Source organism: Podarcis raffonei, chromosome 10, assembly GCF_027172205.1.
Source record: "Podarcis raffonei isolate rPodRaf1 chromosome 10, rPodRaf1.pri, whole genome shotgun sequence".
Classification (NCBI taxonomy): Eukaryota; Metazoa; Chordata; class Lepidosauria; order Squamata; family Lacertidae; genus Podarcis; species Podarcis raffonei.
The window spans coordinates 2343753-2367889 of NC_070611.1; the positions used below are offsets into that span (position 1 = coordinate 2343753).

Sequence of the window (24137 nt, forward strand, 5' to 3'; positions counted from 1 at the left end):
ATGATGAACTATCAAATAAGAAGAAGAGTAACAGCAGCACTACCCTCTAAATTACCTGCCCTCAACTTATCATGCAGGGCACATACGCAGTTCATGGAGATATTTGCGTTGAGTGCTAAGGACCTTCTCCAGCCATGTTTTAAAGTCAAATGAAATAAGAGTACAAACCTCCCAAGGAGAACACCTGTTATACAACACCAAGGATCGATCCATCGATCTATCTATCTATCCACACACACCCCTTAGACGAAAGTGAAAGGGCACATTTTTTACACGTTTCCTGCCATTATTCTGCTTAGAGATCCGCATTCCTCTTCCGAGGAGCTCACACGGGAAGGACAAGTTGCCTGCCCCCCCCCGCCCCGCGCCCGATCCTGTGTGGTTTCACGGGCTGCGTGGTGGATGCGTGTGCTGAAGGCAACCTCCGCGAAGCTCCTCGTCTCAATGCGTGTCTGGGCACAATCGGTCCATAAGGAAAGGGAGAAACAAAGCTGAAGACAGCAAGCGCACCGAGAGGAATTCAGTACTTAAAAAAGGAGAAAGAAACAGGTCCCTCTCTCCCCAAGTACGAATGTTTCGTTATGTCCCTGATTTGAGCCTTCATTTTTCTTTTAAAAAGGCATTCACCGCGAAACAAGACCTAACTTTATCATTATGTGTCTCATCCGACCGAGGGAAAAAAGTGTCCATTTTATTAAAATGGAGAAGGAGAAGACTCCCCCCCCCCACATACACATACACAACACACACGCAGTGCTTCCAGCGTTAATACAATTAGGGAGTTTAAATATTGAGAGGCGGACAGAAGGGAATGGCACATATTTCATAACATCCTGCTCTTCCTCTAGATTTGCACATGAGGTCTCCTTCTTCTTCTTCTTCTTCTTCTTCTCCTCCCCAGAGACGAGCACAAATCCCACACCAACAACAGCACACCAACACACTCGCACACCTTACCCTGATTTATCAGTTTAAAGCTTTGGGATTTCCTGCTTCTCTTCCTCTCCGTAAACTCCATGGTGTGTGAGCGAAGGCGAGCGAGGGGAGGAGGCGGGCAGGCCGGCGGCGGCGGCGGCGAGGAAGGAGGGCTGCGAGGCGGAGGGAGAGCGCGGCGCGCAGCAGCCGCCCCACAAGACGACCAAGGGCCGCCTCTCCAGGCAGCCCGAGACAAGCGGGAGAGGCTGGAGAAAGAGGCGCAGTTCGGGGCGCGGGGCAACTTGGCTCCGGACTCCCCGCCGCCGCCGCCGCCCAGCCCGTTCCAAACTTTGGCGAGGGGCTGCTGGCCGGCCGTCGCTCCTCTCCCGCCGCGTCGCCTGGCGAGGAGGGCAGAGGCGCGCCTGGCCGGCTTCGGCGGGGGCCTCGGGCCAAGCGGCGGAGGCGGAAGCGGCGGCGGCGCCTGGGATCCCGCTGCCACCTGCTGGGGAAAGCCCAGGCCAGGCGCGCCCCGCGGCGGATGTGACAGGCGGGCCGGCGGGCCGCCACCCCGAGGCCGGCTCGCGAGCGCGCGCCACGCCGAGGACCGGGCGGGGAGGCGGAGGGAGAGGCGGGGACGGCGGGGAGAGCCGCGTCCTGCTTGCTAATGGAGGAGGAGGCGGCGGCGCCGCGGCGGGTCTCTCTCTCGCCGGCGCTGCCTGCCCTCCTCCCGCGCGGGGCGCCCGGCAAGGGGGCGTGGGGCTGTCGCGGCGGCCAGCCGAGAAGCGCCATTTTGTGCCCTCCCACCTCGGCCTCTCGCTCCTCCGAGCGAGGGGCTCCTCCGACAGGCCGCCGCCGCCGCCGCCCGCTCGCTCGCTCCCTGGGCGCCCAAGCTCCTTCCCGGCGGCGGCGGCGGCGGCGCGTGAGGAGACCGTCGCGGGGCGAAGAAGACGCGCGCGTCTCTCCATAAGCAAATGGCCTCCTCGTCCCTCACGACGCGCCGCCGAGAACTCCTGGCCAGGCCTGCCGGGCGAAGGGGCGCGGGAGAAGCTGACGGGACCGGGGCTCCGCGGGGAAAGCGCGCCTTGGAATCGCAAACACCCCAAAAAAGGAAGCCCCGAGGGCACCGCAGTGAAAGAAAAGGAGGAGAAACGCGCAGGCAGTTCTCGGGGGGGGGAATGCTCGTCGCAAGATAGAGGCGCGCACATAACTTCCTCCAGCAAGCACAATTCATTCTCCACGAGTATAATAGAGCAAAATCAGATTTAAGAGATAAAGAGCGTTAATTCGTCGGAGCGCGGGAGGATCTCGTGCCGGGCGGCAGAGGCCCCAAGGCGGGCAGGTCTCCGCTCCAGAGCTCCTTGCTCGGCTTTTGTGTGTCAGGTGGATTTTGCAACCGCTGGGCTGGTCAGAAGATAACATGACTAAGTCATGTTAGACAACATGTTAGACAACATGACAAAGAAATACTGTATGTATTTATTACTAAATTGCTCGTCAAAAATAGCTATTATTTCTACCAAGCATGTTCTTCAAGTACTGCAGATTACTTCGAAGCAAGCAAAAACAAGGTCTGTGGCGCCTTAAAGACTTACAAATTCAACAGCAAGTCAAGTAGATTATTCTATTAAAAAATGAACAGAAAACTTCACTATATGGCCCAAGATTTACATTTCTGTGTATAAGACAATGTTTTTTGCCCATTCTTTTTGACCCAAATTGGGTGTTGTCTTATACACGAATGGGGAATGCACAAGGGTCAAACACACACACACACTAATCACCTGTCTGTGACTGCCATGAAGAAGCCGCCAGAACCACACATTATTTCACCTGGCGCTGTTTTGGGGGATGCTGGCCCTCAGGGCCTGCTGCTGCTGCTGCCTCCTCCTCAACAACTTTGGCCAACTTCCCCCAAGAAAGCGCAACAAGGCAAGGGTGCCTTGCAGGTCGGAGCTCCACTGCTGCTTCTGCCAACCGTTACAGGCTGTTTAAAGTATTGATTTATTAATTTTGGGTTCAAAAAAATAGGGGTCGTCTTATACATGGAAAAATACTGTAAATCAACCTATGACAAATCCGTAACAATGTTCATTTCATATTTTATAAACTCAAGTAGGACACATGCCAAGTAGTTACATTTTGGTTGGAGGCTTCATATGTATTGTTCTTTAGCTATGTATTTTCAATATTGCAACCACTGAAATACACTTGATTGGAATATCTCTTTATTTTTTGCATTGAACATTGATATTGGATTGGTGAATTTTAAAATGAAAGAATAAACAGTTACTGCTATGCTAATTTTTTGGGACTTTAGACACCAATCAAGAAGGGTTAAGAAATGTAGTTGCAGCTGTTGTTATTAATAGACATTTTACAAATTTTAGTAAACAAAGAAAAGAAATGACTGCATCAATGAAGGGACAGTTTTAAACATTCTTAACGCAACAAGTACAGTGTTACACTGCACAGTTAATAAGCAGCATAAATTATGTTGTTAATTTGTGATACAGCATCCAGGTTTTCCTTCTTCACAGTTCTTACCATCTTGCTTTTCTTTAAAAGGGGGCAGGGAAGGAAAGTTTTAAATCAGTGTTTGCTCTCATCTTTCCCCGCACTGCCGAGGTGCGGAACCTTTTGCAATCCAAGGGCTGGATACCCTTTTGAGTGAGGGAGGCGGGTGGCGCTGTGGTCTAAACCACTGAGCCTCTTGGGCTTGCCGGTTTGAATCCACACAGTGGGGTGAGCCTCTCTTGTTTTGTTGTCAAAAAATTCTTAATTTTCCACATTTATAACAAACATAACATATAAAACACACAAAACACATCACAATACTAAAGAAAAAAACAAAACAAAAATATAAACACATTACTTCTAAAACCTCATTTAACTTTCATTGTTAGCTGACTTCCTCAAATCCCCCCTTACTGAATTTCATTGTATCAAACTTGTAACAGCTCTCCAAAATCATATTTCTAATAAAATTAACTCTTTCAATTTACTATCTTCTTCTCTTTTCTTAATGATTTAAATCCATAATGTTTTACAGTTCATTCTTATTCTAATCCTAAGCCTGTTTGATACTTTCAAGTGACTTCTAATTATCTTATGTTACAATATTTGGCTAAATAGTCTTTGAATTTCTTCCATTCTTCTTCATACTCCACTCCTTTCTGATCGCGGATTCTTCCAATCAGGTCGGCCATCTCCAAAAAGTCCAACATCTTCATCTGCCACTGTGGCGGGAAAGTAAACAGTGTTTCCTTGTGCATGGACTCTGGCATTTGTCAGTGTCCTGTTGCGTCCCGTTGCACCAGAAGCAGTTTAGTCATGCTGGCCACATGACCTGGAAAAGCTTTGTGCAGACAAACACCGGCTCCCTCGGCCTGAAAAGCGAGATGAGCGCGGCACCCCATAGTCGCCTTTGACTGGACTTAACCATCCAGGGGTCCTCTACCTTACCTTTCCCTTTGGGGCAGCTTTCTGGAAGCAACAGGCAAGTGATGGATGAGGTGAGAGGCAAAAGTGTGAAGCCCCATGAATGTGAATTACCCCATTGCACTTTATTAGGTATATATTTGCTAAAATTTCTGTGCCACTAACATTGAGGAGGAAGATATGGCAGTAAAGAGTCGTGCCCATCTTAAGTCCTCAGAGCTGGCCACAGGGGGTTGACTGGGTGGATCCAGGAAGTGAGCAATACTTCAGAGGGAAGTACCACTTGTATTGAAGGAGTAGAACATCCCCCTTTGAGGTGCTTCACCTTCAGGCATGCTTGGAGAAAATGAATTACTTGGATCCATTCCAGTCTGGCTTCACCTTGCCTTGGTCACCCTGACTGACATTCGTTGGGAGAGAAATGGGGGAGTGTGACTCTTGATCTCTCTCTTTGGCTTTTGATACTGTCAGGGAGGTTGGAGCATTGTTCTTCAGCTCCTATCTTTAGCGCTGTTTCCAGAAAGTCGTCATGGGACACCACTGTTCAGCAACTGTGGTGTCCCGAAGGGTTTAATCTCTCCCCCCTCACTATTTAACACCTATACGAAGCCTCTGGGACACGTCATCAGGAAATTTGGAGTAAAGTGTGGGAAAAGATTTATAATGAATTGAATTTTTTTTTGAAATATACGTTTATAAGACTGTATAGAAACCAGAGGCCTTTCTTCTTGGAATAACAGGTTTGGAATTTTTATATGCCACAACTGCTGCTCGAACTTTACTAGCTAAAAAGTGGAAAACGCAAGAACTACCAACGGTGGAAGAATGGCAGATGAAGATGACGGATTTTTCAGAGCTAGCCGACCTAACTGGAAGAGTCCGCGACCAGGAGGAGGAGGAGTATCAGGAAGAATGGACTAAATTTAATGATTACTTAGTTAAATATGTCAAGTTAAATTAATTGGAAACAGCTTGCAGTTACTCAGTGGGCTTAGGATTTTATATAAGTTAAGTGATGAATTAATATGTTTAATTTCAAAACGAAAAGATCTAAGGATGTTAATGTTCAAGTTAAACTTTATAAGAACTGTGAATTGGAAAACCGTTAAAAGGATATGCATTGAAATTCCACCAAGGGGAAGCGAGGAAGTCACTTAAGAATGTTAATAAGTGCAATTTTTAATAAGGTTATGATTTATGTTTGTTTTTTTATGTGTTTGTTTATAATTATGTGAAAACAAAAAAAAATTTTGGGGGAAAAAAAAGGAAATTTGGAGTAAAGTGTCATCAATACATGGATGACACCCTGTAGGCCGGCTCTCTCTGTTCTGTCTGAATTGGGAGTGACTTTTGGTGGTGAAGAGCCAATAAATTGATGGTGGATCCTGAAAAGACAAAAGTGTTATGATCCAGGAGGTGGGCAGACAGCATGTCCTGAGTGATGTTACACTCCCCTGGGAGGAATAGGTCTACTAGGCAACCTAAGGCCCGGGCGCCGGCTGTGGCCCAATCGCCTTCTCAATGTGGCCCATGGACGGTCCGGGAATCGGCCTATTTTTACATGAGTAGAATATGCCCTTTTATTTAAAATGCATCACTGGGTTATTTGTGGGGCATAGGAATTCATTCATTCCACCCCCTCAAAAAAAACATATAGTCCGGCCCACCACATGGTCTGAGGGACGGTGGACCGGCCCATGGCTGAAAAAGGTTGCTGACCCCTGCTCTACAGCTCGATTCAACACTCCTGGATTCAACACTCATTTGGAAGCTCAAGTGCCCTAGGTAGTTTCCAAGTTCCATTTTCTAGCTCCAGTTGGTTCTCCAGCTACCTTTTGGATACAAATAACTTGATCATAAAAACTTCCAGATTGGATTACTGCAATGTGCTATATGTAGGGCTGCCCTTGAAGATGACTTGGAAACTTCAGTTGGGCCAAGTGCAGTGGTGAGATTACTGGCTAGAGTTCCACTGAGATCACGTATAACCTTTGTTGCAAAACAGCTGCATTGGTTGCCAGTTGGTTTCTGGTGCTCATGTTAGTGCAAAAAGCCCAAAATGACTCAGACCTGGGGAAAGTCCTAAACACCAGAGGCATTTGATCCTTGGGTGTGTGGTTCGCCATCCATGCTTGACTGTAACATTTCCAATAGGGAATACCTTAAAATTAATAATAATAATAATAATAATAATAATAATAATAATAATAATATGTTGTTATTATTATTATTATTATTATTATTATTATTATTATTATTTATTTGTACCCCGCCCATCTGGCTGGGTTTCCCCAGCCACTCTGGGCGGCTTCCAACAAAGATGAAAAATACACAAAAATGTCACATATTAAAAACTTCCCTGGACAGGGCTGCCTTCAGATGTCTTCTGAATGTCAGGTAGTTGTTTATCGCTTTGACATCTGATGGGAGGGCGTTCCACAGGGCGGGCACCACTACTGAGAAGGCCCTCTGCCTGGTTCCCTGTAACTTGGCCTCTCGCAGTGAGGGAACCGCCAGAAGGCCCTCGGAGCTGGACCTCAGTGTCCGGGCAGAACGATGGGGGAGGAGACGCTCCTTCAGATATACTGGACCGAGGACGTTTAGGGCTTTAAAGGTCAGCACCAACACTTTGAATTGTGCTCGGAAACGTACTGGGAGCCAATGCAGGTCTTTCAAGACTGGTGTTATATGGTCTTGGCGGCCGCTCCTAGTCACCAGTCTAGCTGCCGCATTCTGGATTAGTTGTAGTTTCCGGGTCACCTTCAAAGGTAGCCCCACGTAGAGCGCATTGCAGTAGTCCAAGCAGGAGATAACTAGAGCATGCACCACTCTGGCGAGACAGTCTGCAGGCAGATAGGGTTTCAGCCTACGTACCAGATGGAGCTGGTAAACAGCTGCCCTGGATACAGATTTGACCTGTGCCTCCATGGACAGCTGTGAGTCCAAAATGACTCCCAGGCTGCGCACCTGGTCCTTCAGGGGCACAGTTACCCCATTCAGGACCAGGGAATCCTCCACACCTGCCCGCCTCCTGTCCCCCCAAAACAGCACTTCTGTCTTGTCAGGATTCAACCTCAATCTGTTAGCTGCCATCCATCCTCCATCCGCCTCCAGACACTCACACAGGACCTTCACCGCCTTCACTGGTTCTGATTTAAAAGAGAGGTAGACCTGGGTATCATCCGCATACTGATGAACACCCAGCCCAAACCTCCTGATGATCTCTCCCAGTGGCTGCATGTAAATGTTGAAAAGCATGGGGGAGAGGACAGAACCCTGAGGCACCCCACAAGTGAGAGCCCAGGGGTCTGAACACTCATCCCCCCCCCCACTTTCTGAACACGGCCCAGGAGGAAGGAGCGGAACCACTGTATGACAGTGCCCCCAGCTCCCAGCCCCTCTAGACAGTCCAGAAGGATGTTATGGTCGATCGTATCAAACGCCGCTGAGAGATCCAGCAGAACTAGGAAACAGCTCTCACCTTTGTCACTAGATCGTGGCCGCATCTAAAAATGGTTTTTTAAGAAGCGGTTTAATAACCGCCTCTTTCAGCAGGTCTGGGAAGGCTCCCTCACGGAGGGAAGCATTCACCACCCCACAAAGCCCATCGCCCAGTCCTTCCCGGCTAGCTTTTATAAGCCAGGATGGGCAACGATCCAGGAGACAGGTGGTTGGCTTCACTCGTCCAAGCAGCTTGTCCACATCCTTGGAGGTAACAGATTGGAATTGATCCCACACAACTTGACTAGACAGGACTCTAGCACTCTCCCGCCCTGGCCCTGCTCCCACGGTGGAGTCTACTTCTTCCCGAATCTGAGCGATTTTATCTGCAAAAAACTTTGCAAAATCATTGCAGGAGATCATGTGGCCCGTACTGGGCCCCGATGTCGCAGGTGGTTCCGCTAAATTGTGAACCACCTGAAAAAGTCTCCTGCTGCTGTTTTCTGCAGATGCAATAGAGGCGGCGAAGAAAGTCTTCTTCGCCGTCGCTATCGCCACTTGGTAGGCTCGACGTTGAGCTCTAACCCGTGTCCGGTCAGATTCGGAATGAGTTATCCGCCACCAGTGCTCTAGCCGTCTCAACGATTGTTTCATTGTCCTCAGATCCGTGGAAAACCACGGGGCTGTCTGGGCTCCATGCAATCGGAGAGGGCGCTTCGGAGCCAAACAGTCAATAGCCCTGGTTAACTCCACATTCCAGCGGGCCACCAGGGAATTGGCTGAAAGGCCATCAACATGGGATAAAGCATCCCCTACCACTCTCTGGAAACCATTTGGATCCATTCAGTGGCGGGGGCGGACCATCCGAATAGGTCCCACCTCCCTGCAGAGGGGAAGGGTCGCAGAGAAGTCCAGTTGCACTAGTATCAATTTGCTCTTAACTTCTTTTCTACATTTATATAGTTGGTTTCTTAAAGAAAACTTACCTTGAAAGTTGGAACAGCCCATCTCTCCAAAAAAAAGACCCATGCTTCAATTCTATGTTCATCTGGCAGTAAGCCCCATTCAGCTCAATGGGACTTACTTATGACTAGATAAGCACAGGCCTTTTCCATCACTTAAAGGTAAAGGGACCCCTGACTGTTAGGTCCAGTTGTGGATGACTGGGGTTGCAGCACTCATTTCGCTTTATTGGCTGAGGGAGCCGGCGTACAGGTTCCGGGTCATGTGGCCAGCATGACGTAGGCTGCTTCTGGCAAACCAGAGCAGTGCATGGAAACGCCGTTTACCTTCCCGCCAGAGGGGTACCTATCTATTTGCATTTCGTGCTTTTGAACTGCTAGGTTGGCAGGAGCAGGGACCAAGCAACGGGAGCTCACCCCGTTGCGGGGATTTGAACCGCCGACCTGATCGGCAGGCCCTATGCTCTGTGGCTTAACCCACAGCGCCACCTGCAGTCACTTAAACCCTAGCTAAAAATATTCTGCTCTTTTGAAACAGAAACAACAGAGATGGATTGTATCACCAAGCATAGGCATCAACTGTGATTACAGTTTTTCCTTGACCTTAACTTTTCAGTCCTATAGTGACTTACCTTGCAATAAGTGCCATTGAGTATAAGATGTATAAGATTGTACAGTTAATTGTTCAAGCCACCAGAGAACACACATGCTGTGTGTATAAATCCATTGTTGCCACAGTTGGGAAGAACATAGAAGTAGCCTTTGAGTCGGCAAGTGACTCACATGAACTGCAGGAGACACTATCAGAACTGCCAGCAAATGAAAGCAGCTCTACTTGTAATTCCTGATTGAGACTAACAAATGGAGACATCACATTGCACCACACACTCCTCAGCCAAACTCCTGACATGCCTAACAACTTGTTTTTTGATTCCCCTTTTATCCTCCCTCTCCCTTTCTCCATAAGTAAACACTTACACCAAAATCAACGGGAGGTTAAAAACTAGAAGTAATGTGTGTTCTGGTATGTGACTAATCCACTTATATGGATCTTCTTACTTATTTGGTCTGCCCTGATCCTCTCTATCAGCACACCCAGCTGCTGTGATCAGCTTTCCCAAACTTTCACTGTTGCTATATTCAAATTTCTGTCAACTCCCAGATCCTGCTGTCTCAAGCCCTCCAATCCCTTCTGCAAGGAGATTCTTGGCTGAATTAGGATTTGCGTATCACAGAGTGCAGATATCTCTTGCAATAAATGTATAAAAGTTATTAACAATGTGAGATCAGCTGGGTGTGGTAGATTGCTGTCCATGGACTCTTGAGACCTGGGTCCAAATTCTCACTCAACTGGATCAGTCTCACACTAATTTACCTCACATAGTTATGGACAGGAGGGAGGGATAAGACATGCAAGTTGTGTGTGCATCTGAATACGTGCACTAGCAGATCTGGTAACAAAGGAGGCATAGGTAAACAAGGTCAGTGGAGTGGCCTTTTCTATAACAGCTTATTTTCAATTTGCAAAAGGGGATTTCAATCTTTGACAGTTTTCCAAATTTCTACATCTCAAATTCTCTGTTGTTGAGAAATCATGAGCTTTGGCTTTTGTGTCGTAAAAAAAGGTTTACATTCTTCAGAAAACTTGCTAGATTAATTTCCCCACCAAATAAATATTTCCCTTTTATTTCCACACTTGTGAGAACATGTCTTATGTACTCTCCAAGAAAACAAACATATTCCTGCCAATTTTTTGTGAAAAAAACATTCTAAGATGAGAGCAGACTGTCATTGACAATGTGTGAAGATCTTTAAGTCTTGGCTCCTTGTTGTAACTGGTGTCGGGAGGACTTTCAAAAACCAGTGATATTGTGCCCATACCAGGCCATTGGACAGAGGAATCCTATACGACAAGGGGAGAAATGCACCATCACTATTCTGGCACAACTTCTACCATGTGCTACCCTCAACCAGAAAATGAGAGGAAAAACACTGAGCAGCTCAAAATGGAGCAACGGCTACACCTCCAGCATCTATCAAAATGTGCCCTGCACCCGGGTTGACCAACTAGAGCAGAGCTTTCCAAACTTTTCATGTTGGTGACACACCTTTTAGGCGTGCATCATTTAATGACACAGTAATTCAGTTTTGCATCATTTTGCACCACAGTAATTCAATTTTACTAGCAAACCAGAGGTTAAACTAACTCCTTTCCAACCCTGGGACGAATGTGGGGAGAGTTTGCACAACACACTGTAGCCAACACACTAATGTGTTATGACAGAGTTTGGAAAACTCTGAACTAGAGCCATGGAGATGAGGTGATAACCTTATGGAGAAGATATGGAGATGCCTGTACGTCAAACAACATGGAGGTAAGGGTGCTAATTCCTGGGGCCCCAACTCTTTTGCCCCCCCCCAGCATGGCAGGGCTTCAGTGGCTGGCTCTTTCTTCTCCGGCTGCTGCGGAGGGAAAGGAGTGGGGAAGCAGCCACCGGCTGCTGGCAGTGGCAAGAGGAGTCGTCACCCACCACTGAAGCTGCATTGCCTCCATGTTTGGCTCCTCCCAACATCCTGATACAACATCTGAATATCATGCAAGCGGCAATGCCCCCCATTTCCCTCACAAGTTGGCGCCTCTGATTGAAGGAGACAATCTTCTCATGGTGGCAGGGTAATACCCTCAATTTAATGTTGCATTTTAAATTGTTGTGACCTACCTTGGGACCTTAAGAGTGAAGGGTAAGCAATAAATCAAAGCAACCAGGACTGTCTCCCAATGAATAACTCATGCCTGCTGTGCTCCTCCCCGGGGTTTTTAGTTCAGCATAGTGTGGCAGCTAACCCAATATTTGGATTGGTCATGGCTATGGAAGACCTTCACTAAGATCCTGAGTTTGGAGGACTGGCTAAGCCAAACTTTGGCTTATCTGCCATCCTGTACTGAGCTGGAAAGCTTGGAGAGGAGCAAAGTGTGCTTGAGCTCCTCTCTGAGCCAGCATGCTTGCACAGTCCTGGTTGACCAGTTTGGTTTACCATGATAGGCAAAGCAGGCCACTGACAGCAGCAGTTTCCAGTGGCTCAATGCATACGTGTGAGTTTGAACTCCATGGAAGAAAACTGAATATTGTTGCAAGCCGCTCCCAATCTCTGAACAGTGCAAGATTCCAAGGAGTTCCAGGCACACTACCTAGGGGATCCATGTTTCCTTTTGGAAAATGAGGCACAGCAGAGATTGTAGTGTCTTTATGATATATGGTTTATTAACGCATATATACAACCTGAGCCTACAATGGAGAGGTTCCCAGCACACACACCCCAGGAGGTTCTGCCTTCCCCCATAGCCACAGTAGCAAAATCCATCTTAATACAATATACTTGTAACATCCATCTTAATACAAATGGCTCTTCAGTACATTCTAACACTTGAGGGTCTGAAGCACAGTTTTAACACACACACTCTAATTAAATTCTAACATTTATTGAACTCATGAATTTAGCACCCCACAAACTCCATGGGCTCCATGATCATTGTAGATGGTGACAGCAGTCACGAAATTAAAAGACGCCTGCTTCTTGGGAGAAAAGCGATGACAAACCTAGACAGCATCTTAAAAAACAGAGACATCACCTTGCCAACAAAGGTCCGTATAGTTAAAGCCATGGTCTTCCCAGTAGTGATGTATGGAAGTGAGAGCTGGACCATCAAGAAGGCTGATCGCCAAAGAATTGATGTTTTTGAATTATGGTGCTGGAGGAGACTCTTGAGAGTCCCATGGACTGCAAGAAGATCAGACCTATCCATTCTTAAGGAAATCAGCCCTGAGTGCTCACTGGAAGGACAGATCCTGAAGCTGAGGCTCCAATACTTTGGCCACCTCATGAGAAGAGAAGACTCCCTGGAAAAGACCCTGATGTTGGGAAAGATGGAGGGCACAAGGAGAAGGGGACGACAGAGGATGACATGGTGGGACAGTGTTCTCAAAGCAACTAACATGAGTTTGACCAAACTGCGGGAGGCAACGGAAGACCAGTGTGCCTGTCATGCTCTGGTCCATGGGGTCACAAAGAGTCAGACACAACTAAACAACATAAAGAGACTTTAGTCACTACAAAATCAGACTGGTAAAGGCAGGAAAAGGTGCACAACAGCAAGTGACAATAGAAGTATTGAGAGATGTGCCTACGTGACAGAAGAAAATCATGCGAGTATGCAAGATGACATGGCACAATGTAATGTGAAGTTGAGTGCAAGGACTGTTCGGCGCAGACTGCAGGAATATGGTCTAAATGCTTGAATTCCAAGGAAAAAGCCATTGCTATCTTTCAAACAAAGGTTGAAAAGATTAAACTGGGCTAAAACCCATCTAACTGGACAGCGGAACAATGTGACAGTGTTATTTGCAGCGATGAGACCCAAATCTCCTTGTTTGGTAGTGATGGCATGAAATAAGTGAGAGGAATCAGAGATTTACCGTATTTTTCTCTCTATAACACTCACATTTTTTCTCCTAAAAAGTAAGGGGAAATGTCTGTGCATGTTATTGAGCAAATGTGTGGTCCCTGGAGCCGACTAGCCCGAGTACAGGGGCAAAAATCAGGCAAAAATCAGATCGCGGAGGAGGGAAGGCTAAAGAGAGGAGGTTGCTGCTTTCCTGCATTCTGCCTCAGGGTCTTACTGCCCACTGTTTTCAGTTGCTGTGTTTGCTCAAACTCCAGCCCACCCGGCTCAGATTCTGTCGGCTAGGAGTGCAGCCGACAGCCACCACCTCCTCCTCTCTGTGCTCCGCTGCTGCTGCTGCTGTGTCCAGCATCGCAGGCAGCCGGAAAATGCAGGTGGGAGAGGGAGAGAGAGAGAAAGTGAGTGAGAGAGAGAGAGAGAGAGAGAGGGCTGGCTTGGGTGGGTGGGTGGAAACTTTTGCCTTCCTTTCCTCCCTCCCGTTAAACCCCTCTCCTGCATTGTTAGCCAGCTGCTTCTCCGCACACCCCTCTCGTGCTCCTTGTCCCTTCTGTGTTTTTCCTTCCCTCCCCACTTAAAATGTGGTTACAAAGCACAGATCCACATGGATGCTCAGGATCTTTGCAATGGGTCACCCAAAATTCACCATCAGATCACATAGCATGTCCATGGCTACAGCCTGCACCAAAAAAATCACGCACCCACTGTTACCTGGGGCCACAATGGTGCAAAAACGTGGTTACAAAGCACAGATCCACATGGATTCTCAGGATTTTTGCATTGGGCTACCCCAAACTCACTGTCAAATCACATGTCTATGGCCACAGCATGAAGCACAAAAATGATACATCCACTGTTTCATTCAGATTTTTTTTTCTTGTTTTCCTCCTCTAGAAACTATGTGCATGTTATGGTCAGGTGTGTATTATCGAGCAAAAAATACGGTACATCCTACTTGCATTACACCTACTGTGAAACACCCAATTAGTATTATGATCTGGGGTTGTATGACAGCCAAAGGTGTGGCCAGAATTTGTGTCATTAATGGGAGTGTAAATGCCGTAAATGCCCAAAATGCCGATGAAGCGTCGGACACAGCGAAACAACAACAAATACCCAAAAATACATAGCCCAGACCTTAACCCAATTGAAAATCTATGGAGCCGACCAAAGAAACTTGTTAGTTAGAAGCAACCCAGCAATAAAACCCAATTAATAGAGGCAATAATTCAATCTTAGTTTCACATTATTACAGCTGAACTGAAAAACTTGGTTCACTCCATGGGAAGGTGTTGTAAAGCCGTAATTAAAGCTAAAGGTTACCCAACTATTAAGTGACATGGTGAGAACTTTTGTATATCTAATTTCTTCTATGTGTTTCACATTTCTTCTTTTATGACTGCTGTTGTAATAAATAATCCTTCATAAAAGTTACTGCATTACATTCTTCATTAAAATATCCTTCCATTGATATATAATTTTATGGTATTGCTCCCCCAAAAAGTGATGTTATGAGGCATCAAACCTCGGAAATACACTTTCCCCAAAAGGTTCCCACCATTTTGGCCCCTTGTGTGGCATCCTAGTCGTCCCCCCCCCCCAACACGGCGCCCGCTTCTCTTCCGGCCATCGGCTCCAACCCCGCCCCCCCCGGAAATCCCGGCATCCTCCGCTCTCTGCTGCCGCGGCGGCCGCCCTCTTCTCCCCGGAAGCGGCGTCTGAGGCGGGCGTCAGTGCGGCTGCGCGGCCGGGCTGCTTTGGCTGCGGGGCTTCCGTAGGAGCGGCGGCGAGGGGCTGCTTCGCTCCCGGCCGGCGCCTGAGGCGAAGGCGCCATGGACGTCGTCAAGGCCGAGATCGAGCGGAAGCGGAAGCTGCTGGAGGAGAAGGAGCTGCTCGGGGTAAGCGGGAGAGAGGCGCCGCGGGGCCCGGGGCTCCTCCTGCCGGGCGGCCCCTCCGCGCCGTGCCTCGCGGTGTCTCCGGGGCCCAGAGGGCGGCGCGGGCTCCTCCCTGAGCGCTGCTTCTGCCTGGCGAGTCTCTTGCTCGGTCTCGCCGGTGTTTCTGGCGCCCCCGGGGGACACAAAGGCCAGACGTGAAAGGCCGGCGAGTGGGATGAGCTTCCCCGAAAGACGGCTGGTCCCCCGCCGCTCCCACAATCTGCCACAGCGGGAGAATGTTATTCAGGCACGGAAGACGTTTCCCTCCTGGCTCAAGTCGGGGCAGCCCGTTCCTTCCAGCCTCCCAGCAGCGGCCATCGGGGCTGCCCGGGAGCAAAGCTCTGCCCGCACCAGCCTGGCTTTGGGGCTGCCAGGGCTTTTCAGTGCCCGGAAGCCAGCAGTGGTCTCTGGATGTGCACCATATGGGAAGAATGTGCTGGTGGCCCTTTTATATTCACGTCATTGTATATTAGATGAGAGCACCTTTCCCCCTTTAGCGTGCTAGTTGGTACTGGTTCCTGTTAACTATCATTGAGCTGTTATGAACCTGACAGCCCATCCCATTGTGCTTCACATTACTGAAAGAAGAAATGTTAGTTGTTTATGAAACATCACAGTGTAGTAACTACTTTCCTTTCTTTCAGGGAAATAAAAAATACTTTAAGCGTAGTGAGTTGGCCAAGAAGGAAGAAGAGGCATATTTTGAAAGATGTGGTTGCAAGGTAATGTGAAAGCAGTAATGGTAGTGATTCTGGCTAGCTGTGCAGTGTCTGCTTAATCATAGTTTAAAATGTATTAATACATTAGTAGGAAATACACGGATTGGAGCATGGTTATTAGTGACTAAAAATGGGAAGAATCAAGAACCCCTACTCAAAGAGGCAGGGAAAAGAAATATATGGTGTCAGATCTTAATACATTAAATAAAATAACTTATAAAGGGCATGCAGCTAAGAGATTTTTGGAATGTTGGCATAAATTTCTACAGTTCTAGAATCTGGATAAAGAAAGTATCAAAACGTTTGTGTGTGAGAGAGATTAGAGTTACTTTAAACAGTTACAATATGATGGCTAGGAAAAATTACAAATAGGTGTGTTAAAAATAAATGAATGGTGAATGCTGTGTTTATGTTTCCTCTATCCTTTTTATTATTTAATTTATTAAAAAATGAATAATTCTTTGTTCACTCTATCACTGTTGCACTTTAGCCTGTAAACGAGAAGCCACCAGGAGAGGTATGAGTTTCCAAGAAAAGTTTGCAATGCAGGAAGAGGCTTGCATGAGTATGCAGCTATTTGAATTTGTGTTTATAGTTTGGCTTCTTCTGTGGAGGGCATGAGGCTGCTTGAGAATAAAGCTTTTCTTTTTAAGTTGTGCTCCAGCAGGCATGTACCCTGGATCTGATATAACAAACCCTTTTGTAAAGCAAAGTAGAGGCTGCTATTTTCTAGATGCTGGCTCCATTGTGGGGTGAGAGTGGGGGTGGTGGCCTGTATGTATACCTTCCTTTCTTAGGCTGTAATCCTAACCCTGTTTACCTAGGAATAAATCCCATTGAATTTAATAGATTTTAACTTCTGAGTAGCCTCGACCAGTTAGCCAAGAGTGCCCACTTCTTGAAAGGCTATGAAATCCAGCTTGCATTTCTTGTTGTTTAGTTGGGGTGAAATAATAACTAAGCTCATACGTAAGACACAAATAAGTCACCTGGAAGGCCTTTGCTCTTATTCCACCTCACTTTGATTGTATCAAAGCAGTTTGGATGTGAGGATTGTAGCGTGGACATTTAGTAATGGGAAGTAATAGAACTAAATAATTGCCAATTTGCTGCCTTTCTTTTGGGACCCCAAAATCTGCTGCCTAAAGCAGGCCCATTTTATCCGGTCTCATTATGGTTGGTCATAATCTGATATATCCCATAGTATCCTACAGTATCCTGTAGTGTCAGGCCTATATATATATTTCACAAGTCATTAAGCCTATTAAAATCAAGTTTCTTTTAGACAGAATTATTAGCGGTATTCAATTTAACATATTTCAAATATGCTGTGGAACTTAGCTTTTATGAAGTCGGATTGCTGGGATAGCTCAGTCCAGTAGAGCATGAGTCTCTTAATCTCAGAGTCGTGGGTTCAAGCCCCTAGTTGGGCAAAATATTCCTGCATTGCACTAAATGACTATTAGGATCCCTTCCAACTCTATGATTCTATGGTATTTTATGTTGTTATTTTTATTTCCTTTGCAACATTAATGAAAAGATAGGGTTTACAGTGGTGCCTCGCAAGACGAAAAGAATCCGTTCCGCGATTCTCTTCGTCTAGCGGTTTTTTCATCTTGCGAAGCAAGCCCATTGACAGCTTAGCGGATTAGCGCTACAGTGGTCTAGCGGCTTTTCGCGATCAGCTGTTAAGCGGCTTATCAGCGGAACAGCTGATAAGCGGCTTAGCGGCTTAGGAAAAGGGGGGGAAAGCAAAAAAAACCCGCGGGGACTCGCAAGATTTTTTCGTCTTGCGAAGCAACCCCATAGGGAAATTCGTTTTGCGAAGCGCCTCCAAAACGGAAAACCCTTTCGTCTAGCGGGTTTTCCGTCTTGCGAGGCGTTCGTCTTCCGGGGCACCACTGTATAACTTCTGTTCGAAGGAGGAGTGTTATGACTTATATCATCCATCATCATTGGACTTACGATGAAAGCTGGTGGGGCCAGGACTTAATGAGATACCGTATTGTGCACAGGCCTATAGCTGCAGGAGTGAAATGGAGTGCTGTGGCGGAATAACTTTGGAGTGAGGAAGGAGGCAGAATGTGTGGAGGGAGCCTGCCAGAGAGGGTGCTTTTCTTTTATAATAGAAAAAGCTGCTGGTACTCACCATGAAGTTGTTACAGTAATTGCCACACTTTTAACATTTGGGGGAAGAAGGTGCCGGTACTGCATTCCCTTGAGTATTCCCAGAAAAGAGCACTGGCTTGTGTATAACTATGAAGGAAAGTGTTTCTGTTATTTTCTGGCTGTCACTACAGTTTTACTAACTTACATGGCAATAATATCAAGTAGCTGTGTAATTTCTTGTTTGACCTGGTTGCTTATGTCCCACTTAGAGAAACTTGGTTAAAATATTAGGAGTGTGGATGGAGCCAGTTGCTTTTCAAATAAACAAAACTATGAGGCATTTTAGCTCACCAAGAGCCTCCCAGATCTCTGCATTTCATTGAAATGTTGTTAGTGTGTTTAAAACAAAGCAAAAAACTCTGACATTTTGCAAATGAAGGTGCATTTGCTAAAGTCCTGAAAGTACTTTTATTTTATTTTATTTGGTGCAGACATTGCTTGTTACAATCCCACTGGTAAAATGGCTTAAATCTTTTTTTTTTTCCTGTCTGGGTCTTAACTCCTTTATTATCATAACCAACTTATTTTTCACAGCTATTTGGGTGTATTATAATGCATTTTAAAATACTGTTTTATACAATGAACTTAGGGCTGCTATTCTGTAAAAATCACTGTAATTTTTGCTTACTACTTAAATGGTCCCAGATGTGCACTGTGGAGCTTTCCCCAAGGAATAGAGATATGCTTGAATGGCATTCTGCATTGATAGGTGAAATTGTCACCTGTGTCTATGGTAGAGAACGGCTGATATCACACTTCTTGAGACATTTCAACCAGGGTATAATAGTTTGCACAGAAAAATATTGTTATTGTTATTACCCACCATTCACCCTCATGTCATAGGCCAGGTTAAAAAGGTAAAGGGACCCCTGACCATTAGGTCCAGTCGTGGCCGACTCAGGGATTGCGGCTCTCATCTCGCTTTATCGGCCGAGGGAGCTGGCGTACAGCTTCCGGGTCATGTGGCCAGCATGACTAAGCCGCTTCTGGCAAACCAGAGCAGTGCATGGAAATGCCATTTACCTTCCCGCCGGAGCAGTACCTATTTATCTACTTGCACTTTGACATGCTTTCGAACTGCTAGGTTGGCAGGAGCAGGGACTGAGCAACAGGAGCTCACCCGTCACGGGGATCCGAACCGCCGACCTTCTGATCGGCAAGTCCTAGGCTCTGTGGTTTAACCCACCCGCGGCCAGGTTACAATGTAAAAAGCAGTTTAAAAAATACAAAAAATACAACCACAATAAATAGGGTGGGTCCTGACAACATACATTTCAGGTAATAGCTGATATTTTCTCAAGCCTCAGTTCACATGTAATGGCAGACTGTGGTTTGGCGTCTTCCTCCTTGTATGTGCTCTGTTTTCCTGGTTTACCCATTGTTTTCCAGTCTAGCTGGATTGGGCAAACTGGTTTGTGCAAGCCATAGTGTGCCTCCAAATCACAATTGGAAACCATAGTTTTCAGTTACTGTATATAGTTGTCTAGTTGCTATATGTAGTAAACATAGTTCTCCTTTTGCCCATTTTCTGAGTGACTGATGAGTTATGCATATCACCATGATAGTTTCAATGTATTGAATACCATCTTGACTGTATGTAGCAGGTTTCTCTTCACAAAAACGCTAGCTTTGTTTTGTCTGAAATTATAATTATTTCCATACTTTGTGGAGTGGAGAACTGAGGAATGCTTGCAGCCTATAGTTTATCTATATGAAACTTCCGTAGACAGGACAAAGCGAATTCTAAATTATTTTATATTACTGGCACGTCTTAGAGTTATGGTCAGGTTTTTGCATGTCGGCTGTGCTGTGTAGTGCTAATAGCTGCTCTTAGAAGCAATCAGTGTTCCTGGAAGTTTAGACTTTTTCTGTGCCCATATTTAAAACTGGTTATGTTATGTTCCTTGTCTCTACCTAGGTTCAGCAGGAAGAGGAAGAGGAGGAGAAGACAGTAACTGCATCAAATCCAGTATTAGAACTAGAGTTGGCAGAGGAGAAGTTGCCTATGACTCTTTCTAGACAAGAGGTAAAGACAAATATATGGAGCTGGCAATATGCAGATAATTGTTTTGCCTTTACCAGATTAACAAATCTGCAGAGTATTTATATTTTACTGTGTGAAATTATAGTTATCATGAATTAACTATATGCCCATGAAGTTGTAAAAGAGACCAGGGAATCAGCTAGCTAAATATATGAGGATATTCATCAGACTAGCTTTTCAGGCAGCAAAAATTTCGCATCAGTAACTTGTACTTTACTGATTTACCTGTAGCCAGTGCAGACATAATGCTGGCTTACTCTTAACTTCAGGTAGGTAAGAGATCAGGAGTTCTCCTTCCCTCCCTTCCTACCCTTTTGAGAGTCATTTTCCTATTACCATAACTGCATTTACAAGGATATCACTGTTTGATGCCTAATGTTAGAGATGCTTAGAGCAGACCCATTGAAATAAATGTTCTTAACACATTGATTTCAGTGGGTCTGCTGAGTATGTCAGACATTTGTTAATCATGATTAAGTCTCAACAGGCTTCCTGTTGAATTAGGATTTTAAGACAATATTGAACTGTTTTCAAATCCTGATTTAAATAAATATTCCAAGCTATAGACATATTCCTCAGTTGTTGTAAAATTGGAAAGCTCAATCTAGAAAGAGGATGGAAGCTGTGTTACATCTGTCCCAACCCTTCAAGCGTTCCTGGGCTACAACTAGCATGATTCCTGACTGCTGGTTATGCTGGTTGGGGCAGACGTAGCCCAACAGTATACGGAGGGCACCACATTTGGTAACCCCCGACCTAGTTCATTGGAGATAATGTATTAATTTCCATCCACATTTCAGACATATATCTGTATGTATTGCCCCAAAATGTAGCCTAAATGTCCCCAACTTAACGTGGCTTAGGAACTCCCGTTATTCATCACAGAATTCTACTCATGTATGCTCCATAGATCAGAGGTGCAATTTTTGTAATTATATTTAACTAAAGCGAGATGTGCGCCGCAACCCCAGAGTCGGCCATGACTGGACCTGATGGTCACGGGTCCCTTTGCCCTTAAACAGCTGCCACTAGTCATCCTTAGGTATGTTGCTGCCCATTTTGTGCTCTTTAGCAAGGAACGATACATTTTGTGAAAATAAGCAAGCACAGTGCTTGAGTTGTAATACCCTGTGGGGATGTGAATGGGTTGTTTGTTCTATTTTCTTCATTTGTTTAAAAGAAACACTTGACTTTTTCCAGGTCATGAGGAGATTGAGAGAAAGGGGTGAACCTATCAGACTGTTTGGAGAAACAGATTATGATGCCTTTCAGAGGCTGCGAAAGATAGAAATTCTAGCACCAGAAGTCAACAAGGTAAATCTGTGCATAAGCATAAGAGAGATCATTTAAAGGGCTATCCCTGTGCAAAATTGGTGCACCTGTAACATTATAGCCATGGACATCCTGCTTCTTGTGCCCCTACCTGTGTATATACTTCATAAATATATAATGATATAATCCCACATAGAGGGACACAGAAAGTGCCTTCTGTCATCTTGACTTCTGTCAAGTGCCTTCTATCAACTTATTACTACACTTTAGTGTTGTAAGTAATGGTTTGGATTTACAGATAACCTCAATTGTAAGCTTTTTGTTGTTTAGAGACAAATTTAGAAGTCACAACATATGTATATTGCTGTAGTGAGACTTGGAATCAGTTCATGCATTTATCAGCTTCAGAGAAAGAGAACTGCCACCACTCAAATTGTGGCTGCTCGTGTGAATGACACTTCTTTTACTATTAGGCCCAGTATGCCCTTAGAGATGTCTGTGTAGGATTCTCCAATGATATGAACTCTCTCTTAATGCTAAATCATGATTATACAATTATTATTATTTATTAAATTTCTATTCTGCCTTTCATCCAAGGATCCCAAGGCGGTTTACAACATTAAAACACAAAAATACATATAGTAACAAATAAAAGCAATACTCCCACAGTATTGTTATTTATGATATTTGTTGTTGTTGTTTAGTCGTGTCCGACTCTTCGTGACCCCATGGACCAGAGCACGCCAGGCACTTCTGTCCTCCACTGCCTCCCGCAGTTTGATCAAACTCATGCTGGTAGCTTCAAGAACACCATCCAACCATCTCATCCTCTGTCGTCCCCTTCTCCTTGTGCCCTCCATCTTTCCCAACATCAGGGTCTTTTCCAGGGAGTCTTCTCTTCTCATGAGGTGGCCAAAGTATTGGAGCCTCAGCTTCACGATCTGTCCTTCCAGTGAGCACTCAGGGCTGATTTCCTTAAGAATGGATAGGTTTGTTCTTCTTGCAGTCCATGGGACTCTCAAGAGTCTCCTCCAGCACCATAATTCAAAAGCATCAATTCTTTGGCGATCAGCCTTCTTTATGGTCCAGCTCTCACTTCCATACATCACTACTGGGAAAACCATAGCTTTTACTATACGGACCTTTGTTGGCAAGGTGATGTCTCTGCTTTTTAAGATGCTGTCTAGGTTTGACATTGCTTTTCTCCCAAGAAGCAGGCGTCTTTTAATTTCGTGACTGCTGTCACCATCTGCAGTGATCATGGAGCCCAAGAAAGTAAAATCTCTTACTGCCTCCATTTCTTCCCCTTCTATTTGCCAGGAGGTGATGGGACCAGTGGCCATGATCTTCGTTTTTTTGATGTTGAGCTTCAGACCATATTTTGCGCTCTCCTCCTTCACCCTCAATAAAAGGTTCTTTAATTCCTCCTCACTTTCTGCCATCAAGGTTGTGTCATCTGCATATCTGAGGTTGTTGATATTTCTTCCGGCAATCTTAATTCCGGCTTCGGATTCATCCAGCCCAGCCTTTCGCATGATGAATTCTGCATATAAGTTAAATAAGCAGGGAGACAATAAACAGCCTTGTCTTACTCCTTTCCCAATTTTGAACCAATCAGTTGTTCCATATCCAGTTCTAACTGTAGCATCTTGTCCCACATAGAGATTTCTCAGGAGACAGATGAGGTGATCAGGCACTCCCATTTCTTTAAGAACTTGCCATAGTTTGCTGTGGTCGACACAGTCAAAGGCTTTTGCATAGTCAATGAAGCAGAAGTAGATGTCTTTCTGGAACTCTCTAGCTTTCTCCATAATCCAGCGCATGTTTGCAATTTGGTCTCTGGTTCCTCTGCCTCTTCTAAATCCAGCTTGCACTTCTGGGAGTTCTCGGTCCACATACTGCTTGAGCCTTCCTAGTAGAATTTTAAGCATAACCTTGCTAGCGTGTGAAATGAGTGAAATTGTGCGGTAGTTGGAGCATTCTTTGGCACTGCCCTTCTTTGGGATTGGGATGTAGACTGATCCCTTTATGATATTATTTATTAATGTTTAAAACAACTAACAGGGTTATGTAGTATGCCATGATACTCAAATTCTGTATATAAAAATTGTAAGATACTTAAACATATTTTTTCAGGGTTTCAATTATGACAGTTCCTAGGATAACTCTGCATACTCTCAACTGTTGTTTTTATTTCCATAGGGATTAAGGAATGACCTGAAGGCTGCTTTGGATAAGATAGACCAGCAGTATCTGAATGAAATTGTGGGTGGGCAGGAACAGGGAGAGGATGATACACAGAATGATCTCAAAGTCCATGAAGAGAACACAACAATTGAAGAATTGGAGGTATTATATTATTTTTTACTGTTTTCAAATTGTGACCAAGGCACCATGCTGGTAAATAAATTCTGCACCAAGAGAAGATGGATTCTGCTACTTGCAAAAAGAATCCAGATTGAGAAAATGTGCATAATTCTCATTTGTATAATTTTACAAGTTTTATAATTTCCTACTTATTTATTTAGACAAGAGACAATTGGACTGCAGAAATTTCTGCAACAGTTGTCCATAGTGGTCAAATTGCATGGAGGCTGGCAGAAACCTGCACCCCCTCCATTGCCTTTTTAATGACTCCCTTACTTGCTCTTTTTAAGAAGCCTATTGGGGAGGGCATAATTTGTCTAAAATGTGAAGGAGACTGTTATGGAGAGGCTTTTGAATTTTATTATGGGTTCCCCCATATGCTTGCTGCTATAATGGCTTGAAATGTGCTCTCTACCT

General features: G+C 45.4%; 2 protein-coding genes across 8 annotated transcripts in view; one reads left to right on the forward strand and one right to left on the reverse strand.

Annotated features, from left to right (window-relative positions):
• Positions 1-1060, reverse strand: part of BEND7 (BEN domain containing 7) — a 69263-nt gene extending 68203 nt beyond the window's left edge. The window contains exon 1 of one of the 2 annotated variants that reach the window (XM_053404661.1): positions 958-1060. In XM_053404661.1, the coding sequence (XP_053260636.1) occupies positions 958-1018 (61 nt within the window). In that variant the 5' untranslated portion in view covers positions 1019-1060. The remainder of the gene's footprint in view (positions 1-957) is intronic. The other variant, XM_053404662.1, reaches the window with a different exon arrangement.
• Positions 1061-1267: 207 nt separating this feature from the next.
• PRPF18 (pre-mRNA processing factor 18) overlaps positions 1268-24137 on the forward strand; it is a 39229-nt gene continuing 16359 nt past the window's right edge. For 2 of the 6 annotated variants that reach the window (XM_053404809.1, XM_053404813.1), the window contains exons 1-6: positions 15002-15113; positions 15794-15871; positions 16359-16385; positions 19956-20063; positions 21282-21395; positions 23556-23702. In XM_053404809.1, the coding sequence (XP_053260784.1) occupies positions 15048-15113; positions 15794-15871; positions 16359-16385; positions 19956-20063; positions 21282-21395; positions 23556-23702 (540 nt within the window). In that variant the 5' untranslated portion in view covers positions 15002-15047. The other 4 variants (XM_053404812.1, XM_053404814.1, XM_053404811.1 and 1 more) reach the window with 3 other exon arrangements.